This window comes from Eurytemora carolleeae, unplaced genomic scaffold, assembly GCF_000591075.1.
Source record: "Eurytemora carolleeae unplaced genomic scaffold, Eaff_2.0 scaffold488, whole genome shotgun sequence".
Classification (NCBI taxonomy): Eukaryota; Metazoa; Arthropoda; class Copepoda; order Calanoida; family Temoridae; genus Eurytemora; species Eurytemora carolleeae.
The window spans coordinates 110,791-130,311 of NW_019396397.1; the positions used below are offsets into that span (position 1 = coordinate 110,791).

At 35.9% G+C, this 19,521-nt stretch overlaps 2 protein-coding genes across 4 annotated transcripts in view; both read left to right on the plus strand.

Annotated features, from left to right (window-relative positions):
* The window catches only part of LOC111702402 (uncharacterized), a 17,392-nt gene extending 6,382 nt beyond the window's left edge, over window positions 1-11,010 (plus strand). Inside the window, exons 3-13 of one of the 3 annotated variants that reach the window (XM_023474072.1) lie at window positions 744-1,357; window positions 1,648-2,498; window positions 2,573-2,730; window positions 3,956-4,077; window positions 4,299-4,434; window positions 4,793-4,878; window positions 5,214-7,406; window positions 8,087-8,292; window positions 8,459-8,559; window positions 8,653-8,688; window positions 8,852-11,010. In XM_023474072.1, the coding sequence (XP_023329840.1) occupies window positions 749-1,357; window positions 1,648-2,498; window positions 2,573-2,730; window positions 3,956-4,077; window positions 4,299-4,434; window positions 4,793-4,878; window positions 5,214-7,406; window positions 8,087-8,292; window positions 8,459-8,559; window positions 8,653-8,688; window positions 8,852-10,530 (6,177 nt within the window). In that variant the 5' untranslated portion in view covers window positions 744-748 and the 3' untranslated portion in view covers window positions 10,531-11,010. The remainder of the gene's footprint in view (window positions 1-743; window positions 1,358-1,647; window positions 2,499-2,572; window positions 2,731-3,955; window positions 4,078-4,298; window positions 4,435-4,792; window positions 4,879-5,213; window positions 7,407-8,086; window positions 8,293-8,458; window positions 8,560-8,652; window positions 8,689-8,851) is intronic. The other 2 variants (XM_023474073.1, XM_023474074.1) reach the window with 2 other exon arrangements.
* Window positions 11,011-14,102: 3,092 nt separating this feature from the next.
* LOC111702416 (janus kinase and microtubule-interacting protein 2) overlaps window positions 14,103-19,521 on the plus strand; it is a 6,433-nt gene continuing 1,014 nt past the window's right edge. Inside the window, exons 1-5 of the mRNA XM_023474091.1 lie at window positions 14,103-14,266; window positions 14,614-15,511; window positions 15,858-15,955; window positions 16,676-16,967; window positions 17,351-18,220. Of these exons, the coding sequence (XP_023329859.1) occupies window positions 14,103-14,266; window positions 14,614-15,511; window positions 15,858-15,955; window positions 16,676-16,967; window positions 17,351-18,220 (2,322 nt within the window). The remainder of the gene's footprint in view (window positions 14,267-14,613; window positions 15,512-15,857; window positions 15,956-16,675; window positions 16,968-17,350; window positions 18,221-19,521) is intronic.

Genomic DNA, 19,521 nt, shown 5'->3' on the forward strand with positions numbered 1-19,521 from the left:
GGGGGGGGGGGATTGGGACTAAGTCGTCCTCCATTGTAGATAAGTAAAGAACAGTTCCTTAGGAAATAGGAGTTTTCATCCCCAAACAGCTGAGCTGAGCCACCCAACTGAAAACTATAGAAAGGGTGACATATTTTTTATTGTCCCTCAAAGATTATTATATTTCCCCCCTTTCCCCCGTTTTACGACGCCTTTGAACGAACTTTCCTATGTTTTTTGTTTATGCACATATATGATCATTCTCTTTGAACCGTATCAAATTTTTTTTCATCATTTTCTTGTGAAACTTTTGATTTCCTTTCTAACTCCATTTAAAAATCCTTATCTTAATTACATTTCTATCTGAATAATAATGTAAATCTGTCCATAAAAACCTGCGGCATTTGAGCATGCTTTATTTACGCCAACTTTCAGCCAACAGAAATATTCGAAACACGCAGACGAAAGCAATCCCATATTTTGTTCATAACTGTTAAGTTATTTTTATATTTTGTGCTATTTTATAAATGTATTAACTAATTATTTATAAAACGAAGCAGTCAATATAAAATAATGGTCTATTGGTGGATGTAATTGTTAGGGATGACTCAAATATTTATTCCTGGGTTTTAACTTCTAAATTACAAGATTGTATAACTAAAATTAACATACTTTTTATATGAAGTACATAGATGCAAACTTTACAGCATAAATTATTTACTGACTGAATCATGTTGCAAGAAAGTACCATGTTGCAATTTCAGTGAAAATGGCTGACACAGTTGATAAAATAGCGTTATCGAAAGAGTGGCATAGTCAAATCAGACGGTTTGGTTACGCCACATGCAAGATTGGAGAATGTAATCTCTCCTTCCTATCAATAACCGGAATCAGATCCCATGTTTGGAAGTGTTCCGGAATTCCCATGAACCTAGGAACTTATGTTTCTTGTGAAATATGTGGTGTTCAGTTTTCTCAATATCACAATGTTGTTATACACAAGATGAGAAATCACGAAGGGGATAAATCTCCAAATCTGAAGTCCGAAGATCCTGCTTTAGATGAAATAATTGATGAAAAGAATGATTTTATCAGTAGTAAACACCAGTCAACTCCTAGAGTACCTAACTGTGGTCCTGGAAGAATGTTTCAGCAAGCAGAGCGGAAGATTTCCCCTATAAAGCCTGCTGAACCTCTAAACCATCATGGGTTTGTTAATTATCAAAATCCTGGTCTGGGGGGGAGTAGTATTACTACAGAGGGATACAGAGAACAGGTTCAGTTCTGTAGTACTAATCAATCAGATAATAACTATAGCGGAGTCTCAGCTTCAAACCTGACTAACCAGCTCAACCAGCAAACTTTTATTCCATATCAGGTACAGTACAAATAAATTCAAATCCACTTAAATTATCCTTTTAAGGACCGTATTTGGATAATTTTAACAACTCAGGAGTGCCTATTTTATTTAAAATCATCCCTCCTTGTCATTTTTGAAAATACCCCCCGCCATGTTAGATATGTTTTTTTTGTGGGGGGGGGAATGAAAAGAATAAAATGAATGAATTATCAAAAGAATGAAAATAAATATCTCTGTACTAGCTTTTAATCTTGATCTACAATTATGCGTAAAGAGGTTCAATTACTTAATAAAAAAGTTTATTTCAGCTCCCTGCAACAACAGCCTTCTACAACAACCCTTTATCCACAACCGTAACAAGCCAAAATCCGGTGTCATTGAATACAGTTGAGCCCAAGCAACCTGGTCCTAAAATCTATTCCGGTGGAATCCGACCAAACAAAAAGATTATAGGATCATTTGTACGTGCCAATCTTGGAAATAAAAGTGATCTACTAAAAGTTAGAAAACAGGACGGAACCATAGTCTGGTTACGCAACTGTCCTAAATCTAGTGCTGCCAACATGCCAACTCGTTTAACTCCGGTTGCAAAATCTAGTATTTCCGGACAAATTCGTTTTGTCCCAAACCCCGCCATAGTTCACATATCAACTCCCGTGAATATTCCGATTTCAACGACTTATTCCGGGTTTACCTCGACTCCTGGTTTAAGACCAGGCCTCACCTCTATATCTAGTCTGTCTTCAACATCCTATTCTATTAAATCAAGTGGAACAACTGCGAGCTCTCAGGGTATTCCTGTAACCAATAAAACATCCATCCAGGCTCAAAGTAATTTTCAATCCCAGAGCTCCAATTTTCCATTAAATTCCATGAAACAGCAGAATTTTAAAATCAACTCTACAGTTTCAACTCAACCATCCCTAACTTATCCTTCTCAGGGGGCTAAATATACTCATTACAAGAATAGTATCATCCAGCGTACACTTTCTACTAGGCCTACTCAGACACTGCCGTCAGCCGTGCCGTGTCCTTTGATAGTCCTAAGCAGTGGGGGTTCACTAGACACGTCTCATGACGCAACAATAGAGCAATCACAAACTTTAAGACAGAATTTATCTTTGAATGAAGAAAGTGTATCCGGTATCAAACCTCTTAGGTAAAAAAATAAGATTTTTTTTCATCTTTTCTTTGAACCTGTAAAACATCTTTGAATTTAATAATATTTTTCAGTTCCGAATCTGAGTCTCAAAGTATAGTTGAACCTTCCGGTAGTGATACTAAGTTCGGAGGAAAACCAGGTTCAGAGGATTCAAAATCCTGGCTGAACGGAAACAATTCGGATTTTACTGCGTCCTCCAAACAGTTCTTACAGTCCAGTAGCTCTTTAGGTGAGATGAGTAATATTGTTTTTTTTTCAGCTTATCAAGTAGATCTAGAATTTTTTAGACCCTCTGGACAGATTGTCTAGTTCTTATCATGATATTTATGAAGTAAAAGGGTGAACCTAAAAACACCACACACAATACTAATTCTTCTCTAATTGTTTAATGCATTATGATTCAAACAGTTTTATTGGATATATTTTAGTGGTTACATATTATATTTGAGTATATGGAAACTTTTAGTAGTCTTCCTTATGGATTTGACGGCCTTCTTTGTCTATAACAGCTTGTAGTCGGTGGGGCAGAGATGCCATCAAATGTCTACATAGAGCCTTATCATCGTCAATCTCTCTCCATGCTGCAATGATGGCTTTCTTCAGCTGTTGGTCATTAGAGCATTCTTTTTTAGTAACCTTTCCCTTAAGAATATTCCAAACATTTTCTATTGGCCATAAGTAGTGATTTTGGCACTGAAATCAGTATTGATGATCTTTCCCCACTTTCTGTCATTCCTCACTCTTCTCCCATAGACACTAAGAACATCTTTGCACACTCCACACGCCTCTCCTTATGCTCATCTGACATTTTTTGTACCTTATACTTGTGGTATGCCTTATATCCATATTTTTTCATGACTCTTACAACTGATGTTTGAGAGACTCCAACTCTTTTAGAAACAGACCGGGTGCTCCTGCGTTCCTTAATGTTCTTCAGTCTCTTCACCTGGGGAATCTTTCTTCCTGGAACAGAGGGTCGTCCGTTCCCCTTTAGGTGATCAGCACAGAACTCATGCATTGCAAACTTCTCTTCTTCTGGTAGACAACAAAGCTTCTCAGGCTTTCTTTTTTGATTGCATTGAGAGTGTCAGGACCGGGGACTGCACCAATATACAGCCACTTTATTATTTTACCATCACTGGCATGTGGCTTTTTCTGGAGATTGGTCTCTATCTGTGATTTCAAGATGGATTTAAGCTTTTTATCATTTTTTCTTGGTAGATCCACTATCAACTGGTCCCAAGATAGTAGTTTTGCGGATTTTCATCCATTATTATATGAATTTTCTTAGTAATAATCAAAAAAATCCGTTTTGTGTGGTTCACCCGTTACTATAAGCAAATCATTGTCGTTATGCAGATCATATTAAGTCAGTTTTAAATGCAAACAAATATGTATATGTATGTTGTTTCCTCCAACGAGTAAAGCATTTTGTTATTCTATTTATATTCTAGTTTCTGGTTTGGATAAAAAGGAATCGCCTATATCTCAACGGGAAAAAGAACTTCTGGAGAAGGAAGCTAAGATAATAGAGTTTGAGAATATGGTCCGCGAAACCGTCCTCAGAGCAAAACAGGTAAATCTTAATGTTATTTATGTTAAATCTCTATTAAATCTTGAAACCCATATTTCTCCTTATTCTTGCAAACCTCAAATTACGAACAGATTGTTTTAAAACCTTATCTTATTGTATTAAACTTTACTAATTACTAAATTTTCTATCTCTAAAATTTCCATATTTTGCTGAAAAGTGTAGTATATGTTCACCAGAGTTCTATAGATATATTTCTGATTAAGATCAAGAAAGAGCGTGAGTTGAAGGAAAGGGAGAAGAGACTGAGAGAAAAAGAAGATCAATTACGACAAAGAGAAGAAGAAGCAAGGAAGGAGTTGGAGGAAGCTAGAAAACTTATAGAAGAAGATGGAGGAACAGGTAATTAAAAAATAGCGACTGTAAGAACAAGAAAGCTTTTCAATTTCAATTCTCTTTATTTATAAAAAGATTGTTTATAAATCGGAACTTTTGTGTGAATATTATTAATCTTGAGCACTTGATCTTGATATTCAATTTGGGAACTTTTAATTGGAGAATATATGCTTGATCCCTCAATTTTAGTTATCCCTGCAGGATATGACAATTCCGGAATATTTAAGATGAAATAAATTAATTCTTATCTCTACAATCTGCATAACATAGAGATTAATGCATGATCACGAGTTTCACAGCACAAAGGTTATGACTTTATGTCTCATAAGACCGTATTCTTGTTATCCTATATTTTGTTATTTAGTAGATGAAGATGATGTTATTTTACCACAAACTTCAAACTTTTATATTCCCTCTACCCGTGGAAACTGGAATATCGAAGATGAACAGGTTCGTTATTTGATCTTGATTATATCTATTTATATATTTGGCTTGTCTGTTTGTTTTTTTGTAACCGTTAAACCGATCGGGCCCAAATTTTTCCTGGACCTCACATGACACCAGGGAAGGTTTATGGATGCTCAGAATTACAAAAAATTGCATTACATTTTTTTATTTTATTAAAATTTTGAAAATCCAAGAAAAAAGAATGTAAATCCGTAAAATTTTTTTTTTATCGTTTTAACGAAGAGAAAATGCTGAAGAGTTAACAATTTAAAGTTGAAATATAAGAGCTAAGTGTTTAAATATAGATTGTTTAAATTTATTTTTTATTTATTTAAAAGGTTACATTGACGAGAGAAGAACTAGAGGAATTGGATCCTGCCAAGCGACCAAAGAATGCTGTGATAGTTGAAAGTTCGAAGAGTCTAGGATCCATATCAGGAACCTCTGAATCCTGCAGTCCACCGCGCCAGTTCCCAGATGCATCCGGAGACTTTGGTTCATCCTTTCAAACTGATCAGTCCGTTTTTCCGATCAGGGAAGGGACAAATAAAACCCAAGATAATTTTTCCGACAATCTCCCTCCTCCTTCTCCATCAGATGAAGTATGCAGTCCGACCCAACCTAGTTCTTCAAATTTATTTTGTGATAATTTTATGAATAAATCAACAGATTCGAGAATATCGAATGAAAAATCAAACCTAGTTCGAGATAAAGGAGAAGACGGTAACAAATCATCCACAACTTCAAGTGATATTATCCCTGACCTTGCTGATTCAAGTGGAGTTCTCCAGAGGGAATGTATTTCTTCTTGGAAGGATCAAGATGAACCTGTTGATCTATCCAAACCTAGAACCGTGAGCCCATCTGATATTCAAGTTACCAACCCAACCAATACCCAAACAGACGTAGAGAAACAATCATTATCGAATTCCGCGACGGAAGGTATTCCAGTTGCGGAGAAAATAAAATTAAACAATATGTGTGAGATGAATTATATCGGAGATAGTTTAGTTATTCCATTCCCGGAGTTTGATGACGGAAATCTGAAGGATTTACTCGAAAACTCAGATGGAAGGATGGTCTATCTTACTTTATCTCCAGATGGGAAGCATCTCCACCTTCCAGAACCATCAGCGGCTCCGGGTTCAATCCAACCAACCAAAATATCAAATGGAGAAAATCAGTTTTCTAAGGACACAGACTCTGTATTAGATACTGTTGCAAAACACTTAGTCAGAGAAGAAGAGGACGAATCGATAGGAAAACGAATTTGCAGAGAAGAAGATTTAGAAAACGATAAACACATAGTGAGAGAGGATAGTATCGATATAGCTGAACCTTCAATTAGAGCAGAGGCTTCTGGTTTTGCAGAATTAGAACCTGGTACAGCTCTGTCCAGTGAAAGCGAAAAAACTTATCAAGAAGATGAAATTTCTAATCATAAAGAAACAATTTGTGAAACAAGATCGTCTCCTAGAAAGGTACTATTATGTCAAAACGATCCCGAGATTGAAAGGAATAAAGGGGAACAGCCACCTGATATTTCTAATAAGATCTTAAAGGAAGGATTGAGCTGGGTTCACCAAGATGTACCATTAAATGTAGACGATGAAGATAATGATTCGTATGAAGACAGTATTCAAAATTATCAAAGAGAAATTGACCAATTCAGTGAAAGACTAGAATCCTCCTCAGTAGAACCCAGCCCGAACCATGATGTTCTAGAAACTCTAAATTCATGTTGTCAATCTCCAGATAGATTTGATGATTCGACCCTTAACATACCCCAGACCGAGCTTGAACCCAACCTAACTGGGGAAAATGATCACGACCAGACCCATGCAGCTGACAATGAAATGATTACAGAAACCTTAGAGAACATAGATACTGAAGATGATATTAATGTTGATGACATTGTTGATCTTCTCGATGATGGTGTTAATACTAACCATGAAGACTCCATAGTACCTGAAGAGGATTTAGATGTCAGAAAACCCCCAAAGAAAATTCCAAGGAAGAAAAAAAAATCTAATTTACAAAAAGATAAAAACTCTGATGCAAACCCTAGTCCAAAAAAACTGAAAACAAGTTCTCGAAAACATATTTCTGGACAATCTGATCTCGAGGAGATGGAAGTGGAAAAGAAAACGCCTCGGAAAAAGAAGGAGACCAAGATTAAGAAGGAAAAGTTTGTAACACTTCGGGATCGACGAAATATAACCGTGCTGGACGCCGCTGACTGTAACTCTAGCTCAAGAAGATCTCTAAGAATATCGTTGAAAAAAGACACTAATTCCCCTAAGAGTCAGGGAAAAGAAAACGCTGAAAAGAAAGAAAAGCGACTGGCTAAGGATAAGAATTCGTCCATTGACGAATTTCTGGACAGTGATCACGAAGTAGAAAAAAAGAAAAATAAGAAAGGTGTGAGAATAAAAAGCGAAATAGCAACTAAGAAGAATAAAAGAATCCTAGTTGTGTCAGAAGATGAGTTGAAGGACTCCAGGGACACTAAAATATCTAAACTTCATGAGGTGAGTTCTGTTTAGATATTACACCTAAGCTAGGAATTTTTATCGAAATCAAACATCTAAAACGTGATTCTGGAAATGGGTTAATAGGTATTGCATGCTAATCTATTGTTGATTATACATATTTATTTTCAAGATAAATATTTAAATGAATGAATGACATCTGTTAGATTCTAGTATTCTACCATTGTATTCTGTAGGAGAAGAAGTTATTACGAACTCTTTAATGGGAACTGAAACTTCATCATTACAATTTTTAATTTAAAGCAAAGTAAAAATGAGTAGGAAAAATATCTAATTGATTTGATGGAATGGAATGAGTGTCTGGACAATTGTAAAGCTTTTTTTTATTAACTGTTTGTAATGAATATGAATAATATGTATCTGGAATATAGGATAATTAATATTTCTGATATCTTGAATATCACAAAGTTTGACTTGCATGCAGGATATCTAAAAGTATTGTTGTTCTTGAAAAGTCATCCCTCCCCCCTTTGCAAATTATTTTCCCCCCAATGCAAGATAGGCGATGGGAGCCTACATTTTTTAAAGGCGTTTTATTTGCTGTTTTATGGAGAATAAATTGTTCGTTGGGTAAAGCATATCAAAAAGGATGGAAAACTTGTCACTTTATGTTTAATTTCTTGAAAATATAAATTCCTGCTTCAAGGATGATTATTTAGGATATCCCGGAGTATGGTAAACGTAAGCGAGCTGCTGCATGTGTAGCTGAGAAGAAGTTCCAAATGATATCCAGGGATAGGAGTCCGGGAGATCTATCAGATATATCCCTTCAGGGCTCAGAGGATTCAGAGGATGTATTTGATATCAGCAAAGAGTTTAATCCAAAGAAGATTTACAAATTGTTCACGAATAATGAAGGGGAAAGGTATTTTTTAAACAAATTTATTTTCCTTCCTCTTTCCGTGACTCAATAATTTTTTTTTGGAAACCCACTTAAAAGTAATCCTTGAAGTAGACGAAGCATTTTTTTGTGAATTATATTTACTGTTATTTTAAGATTGGAAGAAATAATAAAGTTACTCAATGATTAGAATGTTCCGATGCCTGCTCTGCTCTGAGGTGTACAACAAGAAGGAGAAGATCATTGATCACTCAATGCGGGAACATGATATTGAATTGTTTCCAGCTCAAGGTATACCTTGAAATACATATAATCTTTTACAGAGATCAGTTTTTTTTACTTTATTCCTTTTTTTCGATAGCTTAAAAGATTTTAATTTCTTAGTGAATGGGATGAATAAATATGGAATTGATTTCTCAGGTAAAGGTTAAGGAACAGTGTTTTTTTTTCTTCAAAAAGAATGTTTTTATTTGTTAGTACGGTAGCACCTCCTCGGATATTTTCTCTTATGTTTCTGCACCCATTGTCTTCAGACATTAAGGATTAAATTAAAATTATATTTTTGACATGATATATTTTCTAGACGGATATAGTGATGAGGAGTACACGGAGAAAACTAAGTTTAAGAAGACTAATGGAAGAGCTGGAAGTCCTCTCAACTCCCTGGATCCAGATACAGAGTTTATGGTGAACGAAGCCAAGTATAGAAAGGATAACTTCTCAACCAACAGAGTTACCGGGACCAGGGACTCTAGATCTATCTCAGAACCTTTGATAAATGAAGATGAATTCTTTCCTAAGGAAACCACCTCCGTCAGGTTTCAGCTTAATCGCTCAGAGTCGAGTAGTGTTGATAACTATACCCTGAGCAGGTTTGAATCTAAGATATTGAACGGGACGGGCATAATCTTCTCTGGAGGTCCTGTCTGGGCCATGTCATGGGTTCCTCAGCCTTCATTCAAACCTACACAATATCTCGCTGTCTCCACACATCATGATCACAAGGAGACCTTGTACAGCTCAGAATTGATTGAACCTGGTTTTATTCAGCTCTGGAGGGTTGTAATAGACCCAGATCAAAACATATCTGAAGATCCCAAACTTATACTTGGAATAGCTCACTCCTACGGAAAAATTTGGGATCTTGAATGGTGTCCGTCTGGAAGATGGGAGGAATCAATATCTTTGGGAGATTTAGCGGCAGCCTGCTCCGACGGAACAGTTAGAATTTTTGAAGTTCGATTCCCGAAAAAAGGTCGAAAGTTTGTTAGATTATCAGCAAGTAAATCATTGTTTCCCAGTGAACAGAGCCAGGGACACTGTTTATCCGTCTCCTGGTACCGTGGCCCCAAGCATAGGTATATCGCTGGGTCGTTTGTGAGTGGGTTGGTTTGTGTATGGGATCTAGAGTCTGAATCCTCCCTGACAAAGACTCTTAAGGGAACCCTTCCAATTCTCTCCTGGACCGCTCATGCATCCACTGTGAATGGGATTTCTTTAGCCTCCTCGTCGACGGAGTTCCCCGAGTACTGTGCAACCGGAGGGTCGGATAGAAGTTATAGGTTCTGGGATCTCAGGGATACATGTTCTCCTATACAGGAGGTGAAGAGAGGTCTGGTGACCAGGGTAGACTGGATACCTGGTCTTCATGCTGCAGCAGTTTGTCATGATGATGTTTACCTACAAGCTCACACACAAACCTTGATCTCAGAGACAGGCGTCACCAAGAATGCGTCCCAACCTGTTATTGGTCAAAACTCTTGTATATGGGATCAAAGTGTATCCCCTTGGTTGGGCGCGTTGGCTGTATGTAGCTCCGCTGGAGAGCTGGTTATATACATGATGCCAGACAGGAACAAGTCCGTAGATCAGAATAGATCCAGCGGGAAACGAAGAGCATACGTTTATATGACTAAAAACATCACCGAGGATGATAAAAGTGAAACTGGATCTAATGACAAGGATGATATTAGTAAATTCAACTTAAGTTTTATTGATCTCCTTGATTCTTTGAATGCCTCCTCTAACGAGAAGGAGTTAAAGCGTAAGGTAAGGTACTCGGAGAAGATGTGCGAAGAGAATCTTCTAAACTATCCTATCTGTAGTTTGAATAGGGTTGAGTGGAATATGAACCTAGGATCTCATCTTCTCCTGGCTAGCGGGGGACAGTCGGGTCTAGTTAGAATACATTCACTGACTTTCCTTAACACAGACAAACTTCAATCCACAATGAATGCATCAACAAGTAACTCAGAATTCTAATCTATAGAAATCATTGTTATTAAGTGAACCTTAGATAAAATAGTTCATTGTTATATACCATTAAACTTACTGTGGCCTTGTTATGTAAATCTGTTTAAATTATGCAAATGACGTTTAAAAGAAAGAAGTATATATTTATTTTAATTTTCTTAAAAACTTATCTTAAAGTATGATATTTTATGTATCAGTAATGTGCTAATAACAAATTTAAGTTTAAAAATATTTTTGTAAATCTGACAGGTGACTCTCGTAAAAGGTTGGCTTGAGCGATTTTTTAAAATTAAAATTAATTTCAAGAATATTCTAGTGTACCTTAAAAACGCATTGTTAATGAAAGTGTTTCAATTTTAAGTTTCTAGAGCTTCTCAGATTCCTCAGATGTGGCTTCATCTAAAACTAGAAATCTTACACCACCACAGGATTCATATAATGAAATGAAATAACGATGATAAGTTTGTGAAAATATATTAGCTGCACGAACTCCGACTCTAAATGGAACAGCTCGTTTGCACTGATGGATAGCATGCGGGTAATGTTGGTTAATCTTTATGCCAAGGTCCTTAGCCAACCATAATTTATTCAATTAAAAGTCTGGTTCGATCTAAGCGAAGATTAATTAGAATAGTAGATAGGGCATTATATGAAGTCAGGGGGGTTTGGTCGAGATCGTCAAATTTTTGTTATTTAAATTTTAAAACCCCTCTGTATGCCAAAATATGGATTAAGTATAAGTAGGATTAAATTTTTGACTCGATAGTTATTACATTTTACAGTGGCGTAAATAAGGGGGTTTATTGGGGTTACTACCCCCAAGGGCGTATACAGGGGGGGGGCAACTACAGAATCCTTATTTACGCCCCTGACATTATTAAAGATCATCAATTTATTGAACAAAAGCACGTGCGCGGGGGAAGGCACACCACACCATTTTTTCGTCCGCCGACGTCATAATTTACCATTATTTCTTCCGATCTAGCCTTTTTTCGTCTGGGTGTTGCTTCTGTGTTTTCAGATGTATATATTTGTATGTCCTATAACTCAATTTTTTCAAATTTAGGCAATATGTTATTCTTAATAGAATTTGATTTTGTTTAAAATGCATTTCATTTGAAAAATTAAACGATATTTAAGCTCAATTTAACACAAAACGCAAAATACCTATTTTTCATCCGGACCACACACTTTCTTATTTTACTCCTAAACTGCAACTTTTAGTTGATTGTGATCTGAGATTTTTAGAATCTAAAACTAAAAGATAACATAAGATTATGTGTATACCCTACTAACCGGAAAACCTAAAAATATGCATGACATTTGTGTATATACGTATATTTAGGTTTTGAATACGTAAAAATCTTTTTTTTTAATACGTTTGACTGCATATATCCGTAAAAAATGCTTATGTAAAAACCTAAAAATCCAATAATCAGGAATTTTTAGGATTTTCCTCTATGAGATTAAGGTTTTAAAAAATCCTAACATTTCTTAATTTTTGGAACTAATAGGTTTTACCTATACGTAAAAGTACGTATTTTCAAAGTATATTCAAGTTTTAAAACCAAAAGATTAATAATAAGATTAATATTTTGTGTGTTGAATTCTTAAACTGTTTACAATGAAATTTTTAACAAATTTGACTGAGTATTGCATCTTGAAATATCACAAAGTCTAATGATTATTCAATTACTGACTCTTTATACTAAATCCATCTTAAAATCACTCATTAACCAACTGTAAGCAGGATTGAAAAAATGGTTTGAAGTGTGCTTTTTTGCGTGACGCGGCTGGATTTTTTAAAATCACACTTTAAAGGCCCTAAATATACCATTTCAAAAAGTAGTTTTGCCCGGAAGAGTCAAATGTGGTGGTACGGAAGGGGAAATTGTGTTGGCACGGCCGGAAAGAGTGGTGGCTCATGGCCGCCTGCCTTCCCGATCGCTAGTTCAATGAGTTCAATAAAATCGTTCGTTTCCTTAAAACGTTCGTTAAATGAAAAACAAATTTTTTTTTTCAAAAGTTCATTCGAAAAAATCGGTCGATCCGTAAAAAACTATCGTTTTTTTCAAGATTATTTGTTCGTTTCTTATATTATAGCTGGTTTGGGGGTGCATGAAGTTGATGTTATCTTTTTCAAAGTTGAAATGAATTAAAAATATATAGTAAGGTCTTTTATAAGCTTTTAATAAAAATATTTCACAACTTGAGATGTGATCTTGCCAAGGAATTAACGAATTAATTGGACAATTTGTAATAAAGGTATTAGGTGGCCGGATACGATTATCCCTGAAGGATGATTATGGGGATAGTTGTACCCCAAAAAACCCCCAATACCCCCTTTTTCCGCTCTCATGGATGGATCCCATCAGAGGAATCAGAGGCGTATTAAGGAATTTGTCCAGGGGGGGGGGGCTTACATTTTTCCTTTCCAGGGGGGGCTCAGCACCGGTCGGGGCCTGAAAACCATCTGAAATCGATAGATTTCTCTGGTCCAGGGGGGCTTAGCCCCCCCCCCTGAATACGCCCCTGGATTCCATTTCCCTGTTAATGTACACTATTCACACTTTTGAGTGGTTAAATTCACGCGACTTTATATTAATAATTATAGTTTATAAATTTAAACAAAAACATGCAAATATGCATGTGAACAAGTGCGTTTCAAACGAAGAATTTAAAAAGGCTGTTAATGCGGAGAGTTTAGGATGGGGGCGATGTATTGCTGCATCCCCCCTTGAGACCAGGGGCGTATTCAGGATTTATAAAGTGAAGGTGGTGCTTATAGAATTATTTCGGAACTTAACAAATCCAGATTTAGAAACAAGAAGACCTGCTGCAGGCGAAAATTTTTGTTAAGATAGATATTTTTCCTGTTTTGCACTGAGTTTTCATTCCCAGAAGTGCTATTAAAAAGCTATTCTGAAATCTCAGGGTGGGCTACGCCCCCCCCTGAATCCGTTAGCAGGGGGGTTCAAAGGTCCTGCCCCCCCCTGAATCCGCCCCTGCTTGAGAAAGGGGTAAACGAATCGTTTCTTATGAAATAATAAAAAAGTATACATCATTTCTGCTGTTTTCATAACAATTGATATTTTTCATATAAAAATTAATAATTATAGCAAAAAAGATATTTAATGAATTCCAGGGCCCATCATGACGTAGAAGACGCTCTAGAGCGCAGATTCGTTATTTTGCCGCCGCCATTTTGCCAGTGTTCGCGGCTCAATGCGGCACTCGAGCAAACTCACTAGTTTGAATTTGTTTCGAAATCAACAGAATTTAATTAAAAACGGAAAGCCATTTATAAGATTCATTTCATTTCTCTTTTTTCTATTAATCATTAGTGGCCCTGAGATACATGGTTCCACACAAATGTTTATTTCTAGTCTTTAAAATATCGATTTCAGTGCAAGCATTATGCAGATATGACAGCTGAATTATAAAAATTAAGGATTTCAGCCAACGGTTTTCCTAGTTAATTTTAGAATTTTAAAATTCTTTTTGTTTGGTATTGGCCTTGTAACAAGTTAAAATGATAATGATTTCAGCTTCTTTTCACATATATAATTTGTAGAGGTAAAATGCGAGTTAATTGTTCAACTTGTCTTGAGTTGTTGACCCCCAGCGACAACCTGGTGTGTACACCATGTGGTCACGTGTTTCATGTACACTGTGTTATGCAATGGTTTGAATCTAAGAAAAATTGTCCACAGTGCAGACATTCGGCAAACGAGAAAAATATAAGGTATACATAGATAAATCGTTCTCTAAAATTGACCCAAGATCTTTGCCATCTTTCACACATCTGAACATTTCAGTGAAATTAGCCTCTTCGGAACGAATTTGCTTAAAGTGGTTGAAAGATAAACTTGGTTTCTCTTTTTTGATTTGAATATGAAAGTTGTGATCGTAACACTTCTCCAAATCTCAAAGAAGGCCGAGATATGATAATTCTGGTCCTTCCTTGTATACGATTTTTGGACATGATGCCTCGATTTAAATATTTTTGATACTTAACGAAAATTGATAATCTAAAATTATAATCGTTTTAGTTTCAATTTCATTCTGTTTTCACGATTGATTTTTGTTTAGAAAGATCTATTTATCTGAAATTGATGGCGATGATACGATTAACCCGGACGATCTACAGAACAAGTTGGACAATGTACAGTTCCTACTTAGAGCTTCCAACTCGGAGAGAGAAGATCTCCGAACTAAACTGAAAGATGTTCAAGAGAATAACGCTAAAATCAAAGAAGAAATTAAGAAAATTGAGCACGCTCGACGAAAAGCTGAGGAATCCATGCTTCAGTGTAAAAACCATATCAGGGTTTTGAAAGAGGAGAGAGATAAGTTCGAACAGTATCGAAAGGAGGCGGAGATTTACAAGGAGAAGCTCAAGTTGTTTGTAGACATGGAGAAGGTCATGCGTGGATCTATTTCAGAAGTAAACTTACTGCTTGGAGAACGCGGATCTTTTGACAAAGAAAGTCGAGATCTTGCAACCTTGGTGGTGGAACTAAAAAAGAAGTTGATAGATATGAAAAGAATGAAAGCACTGGCCGTGAGGAAAGCTGAAGACACGATGAACATGAGAGAAGAGGATCGTAGGAAAATATCTTCCCTCACTGTTCAGCTTAATGATCTTAAAGCTCTGAAAGACAGTTTGAATACAAGCCTGCAGACCGCGTACGATCAAATCACAAATTTAACTGAGAAAAAGGAAGAACTTCAGAGAAAGGTCTACTCCCAGGAGAAAACAATAAAAGACTTGAAGAAAAACTCCATCATGCCCCTGGTTGAAAGCAGTGAGGATGAGTCCCCGAAATCTCTCAAATCTCCGGCCGTGGAAACCCCCGAGGTTGCCTTTAAGTCCTGTGGTATCGCTATTGGAGAGAAACGAAAACCATTAAGTCAGAGTAATCATCTAGACCTGAAAAGACCAAAGTTGAGAATAAACCTGATGGAAGTTGGGACTCAAAAAGGACAGGTGGGTTATTATAGAGTTTTTAAAATTGTAACTCAAAATTGACAAATTTTGTTAATGTATAAAAAATCTTAAGTTTTTCCTTTCACAATCAATTAGTCAGCTGTGGCGGATCTAAAGACGACCTGTCTCCGAGCTCTAACCTAATGATCAAAACCATAACATTTTCCAAAATATTGTTTGGGGGGGGGGGGGGTTTGGTGGTACTTTTTTTTTCCCCAATATATTACAACCTAGAGATTATTTACAAAACTTTAAACTCTCAAAAAAAGTGAGACTTATTTCATTTTAACCAATTTTTTTCTAAATTTTTAAGTCGAGCTGTTCTATTAATATATTGTTTTGCTAGATGTATGACGGGATGGGAGGAAATACGAAACCTGACGTTTTCCCGGAACCGCTTCCAAGACATCTTAAGAAATCTGTTAAGAAAAGAACCAATACCTTGTCAAAAGTAGAAAAACAAAAACAAACAATCGATCGATTTTTTGGAAGTTTTGATTCGCCGTAGAGACATGAAATCTATATTTCAATGCTCAGTCTTTCAAGAAATCGATATATTTGTTTAGAGTGTTGTTAAGTTACTGTGATATTTATACAAAAATCGACCTTTTTTAAAGTTACTACAATAATTATATATGTTTCAGAAATATCTGATGAGTTCAATGTAGAAACAGGTGAGCTATTTCCAATTAATTACCAATTTTTGATTACTTGTAAATCACTTTTATATAAGTGATACAAGATTGAGACAACTTCATTTTCTTTCATTCCTTTCTTTTGTTTCCTATTCTCAAACGTTCTTTTATTTTCTCATTAATAAAGCATTTATTACTTCCGACACCCGCGAAAGATTAATTTAGAAGAAATATGTTCTACTTTTGTAGGAGTCGAGACGTAAGAATTAAAATATTTGACATTTTATTGTGTTTTAGTTACCCGTAAAAACAAACTAAAAATTGCCCGAAATATTCACGGTTTTTTTCCTAACAGGGGTGTATAATTTTCTTAAAAAAATAAATCCCGCCCCTTTTAGAAAATCATTTTTCCCCCCGCAAAATATCAAAAAGAAGTAAACCTTCATTAAAATTGCTTTTGACAATCCCATGAAATGAAAGATGATCAAACATATCGAGTGAAAAACCCCCAACTATTCTCTGTTCCTAGGATGAAGAGCAGTCCAAGAAAGAAATCTGGTCCCAGCTCGTGTTCTACTCCAGTAGAAATATTCTCCATTCAACAGTTGAACCGAATACCTACATCTGAACTGAGAAGTTTAGCCACAGAGAAACACGGGATAAAGAATGCCGGGCTTCTCAAGAAACCAGATCTTCTGTCCAAGCTGAGAGAACATTTTGAGAGCAAGCATGGTGTTGAGTTGAAGGATAATACTGAGGAGGGGGGACAGGACGTATCTCCTATATCTCAAACCATTGATAAACTTAGGAGCAGAATAAAGGTGAAGGGAATAATATGAAATTTTCTTGGATTTAGTAGGAAACAAAATACATAATTTATGGGTAAATGTAAATTCAAAATTTACATAACAGTCTTTTGTTTACAGTGTTATTTGAGGTTAACTTGCAACTATTTCATTTGTAATGTGAGATTATTTTTGGTACACAGATATGCGAGAACTTCTCATTCATTCTATTCTTTCTTTCATAATTTTTGTTAAGTATATACTTCATTCAATTATATTTTTTAATTTTCCGTTTCCAGAGGTCGAATTTAAAGAATTTGAGCCGCGATTTAAATTTAATACCGCAGCTTAACTTTAAATCGCGGCTCAAATATGGTTGGTTCTTGAAGATACTAATTGTTTAATTGACAATATTTAAGGATAAGAATACAGAACCCAGTGAAGAAGAAGTAAGAAAACCGGAGGAGAACCTTGTTGGAGGCGCGGATAGATTAATAGAGCTCGCAGAGCACGCTCTTGCAGCCCCTATACCTAGCGCGCATCCTCAACAGATAGAAATAGTCACAGAAACTGTTCTGGATCAGGATGGAATCCAGGTTATTGAAACCACGGAGTCAGCAGAACCTCAGTTTGATCCCTCCGATGTTATAAGTGAGGAGGTTATTGGAAACTCTGAGGAAACCCTCTACGAGGAGTATATAACCACGGACGATGTTGAGATCATTGAAGAGGGTGAGGTTCTTGAAGAGGAGGAGGAGGAGGATAGTATGGATTGTGTGTCCAGCACTTCTAATATAAGAACAAGTTATAAACTAAACTCTGGCAAAGCTTGTCACGGATACGTGGTGGCTAAAACTGTTAAAGAACTCCGAGATCTAGGTCGTGACATGCTTAGAATTCACGCTGAGAACCACGGCATAGATCACGCCAGTAGACTCAGGATGCCTGAGCTACTCAAGGAAGTGATCGAACACTATAATGAGATTCATAATGCATGTTTAGAAGTCAGTAAGCTGGAGATGTTAAAACTAAACATGCTGAAACTAAAAAAGATTAAGGTTGACGTGAGAGAAAAAACACCTCCTCCTGATTTTAGTAAACTTATCCCTAAGAACGTAGTTCCGCTGGAGGAACAGGTTCATCATGTTTATGAAAAGAGACCAGATGTTTGTACAGTAGATATTATTGTAAATAATCTCAAGGATATGCTTGCTCTTGGCACATCTATTCTTCGTCCTGAAGCCTCTAAACATAGGGTAGCAAACTCTTCAAGAAAACAAAAACTGCAGGTTGGTTATTCTTTAAAATTGGTTTAATTGGTTCTCTAATGTTCACAACACCCTGAATGCAGTCTGGGGTCACCACGTTTGATTCCCTTTCAGATTTAAACTTGATTTGATTTGTGTTAATTTAAAATATCTCTTTTCTATCTTTGTTGGCCGTTCAGTAGTTCAGCCAATTATCAATCTTTTTATTAAATATTATTAATTGATATTTCAATTTTAAGACCATTGACATTTTGTAATGATACGAAATATGTCTATATGTTTGTTTGTATCCAATAAACGGTCTATATGTTTGTTTGTATCCAATAAACGCCAAAACGGCTTAACCGATCGGGCCCAAATTTTTTTTGGGACCTCACGTGACCCCAGGGAAGGTTTATGAATGATCAAAATTTAAAAAATTTGTGTTAAAAAGTTTTTTATTTTTGAAAAATTTTGAAAATGCGCAAAAAAATATTATGAAATCCACAAACTTTTTTTGTTTTTGTTTTATACTGTAAAAAGCGAAGATGTTCAGAGATAAAGCCACAATTAAAGGTTGAAATAGAAGATGGGCCCTAAAAGCCTAGTATTTCTATATTTTAAAACGTTTTCTGACCAGATATACGTTTTTTTAAAAATAATTAGCTTTACAATTAGCTCATAAACATCCTGCCGTGTTACTAATAAAACGGTGACATTAATGTCTTATTTCTTCTTTATATTTAAAGAGACTGTAAACGTAATTTCAAGTGACCCTTCATGCAAATATGACTGCCCGATTTACAACGGTACTCTTTTAAGCTTTGTCTAATCAAGTATGAATTGGATATCAACGTTTTTGTTTCTTTTTAAACTGTTTTTTTTTTGTATTCGAGTGACTTGTGCATTCCTTGTTCATAGGTAGCAACGGAGACACTTGAAATAAACACTTATCGAGTCAAAAAAAACGACGGTTTCTTCCACATTTTTGATAAGATAAGATAAAGGGTATCATTGTAAATCGGACATTGTCATCTTTGCATGGAGGTTCACTTGAAATTTTACTTACAGTCCCTTTTAAAATCCCAAAGAATTTTGTTATTTGTAATTGTTGTAAGCAGTGCTTAGGATCCGGATCCGCTAGATCCGCATTATTTTGGCTCTCTGGATCCGGATCCGGATCCAAGCACAATTTTATTTTTTAAAATGTGCAAAACGGCGTTATTTTACCTTAAAAATATCTTATTTTGAATTTTTACACAGATTTTAAAAATATTCTCAGGGTCTCAGGTTTCTATCTTGCTCAAATCTTAACTCAGACCTCCACCGTGCACCCCTCCCCC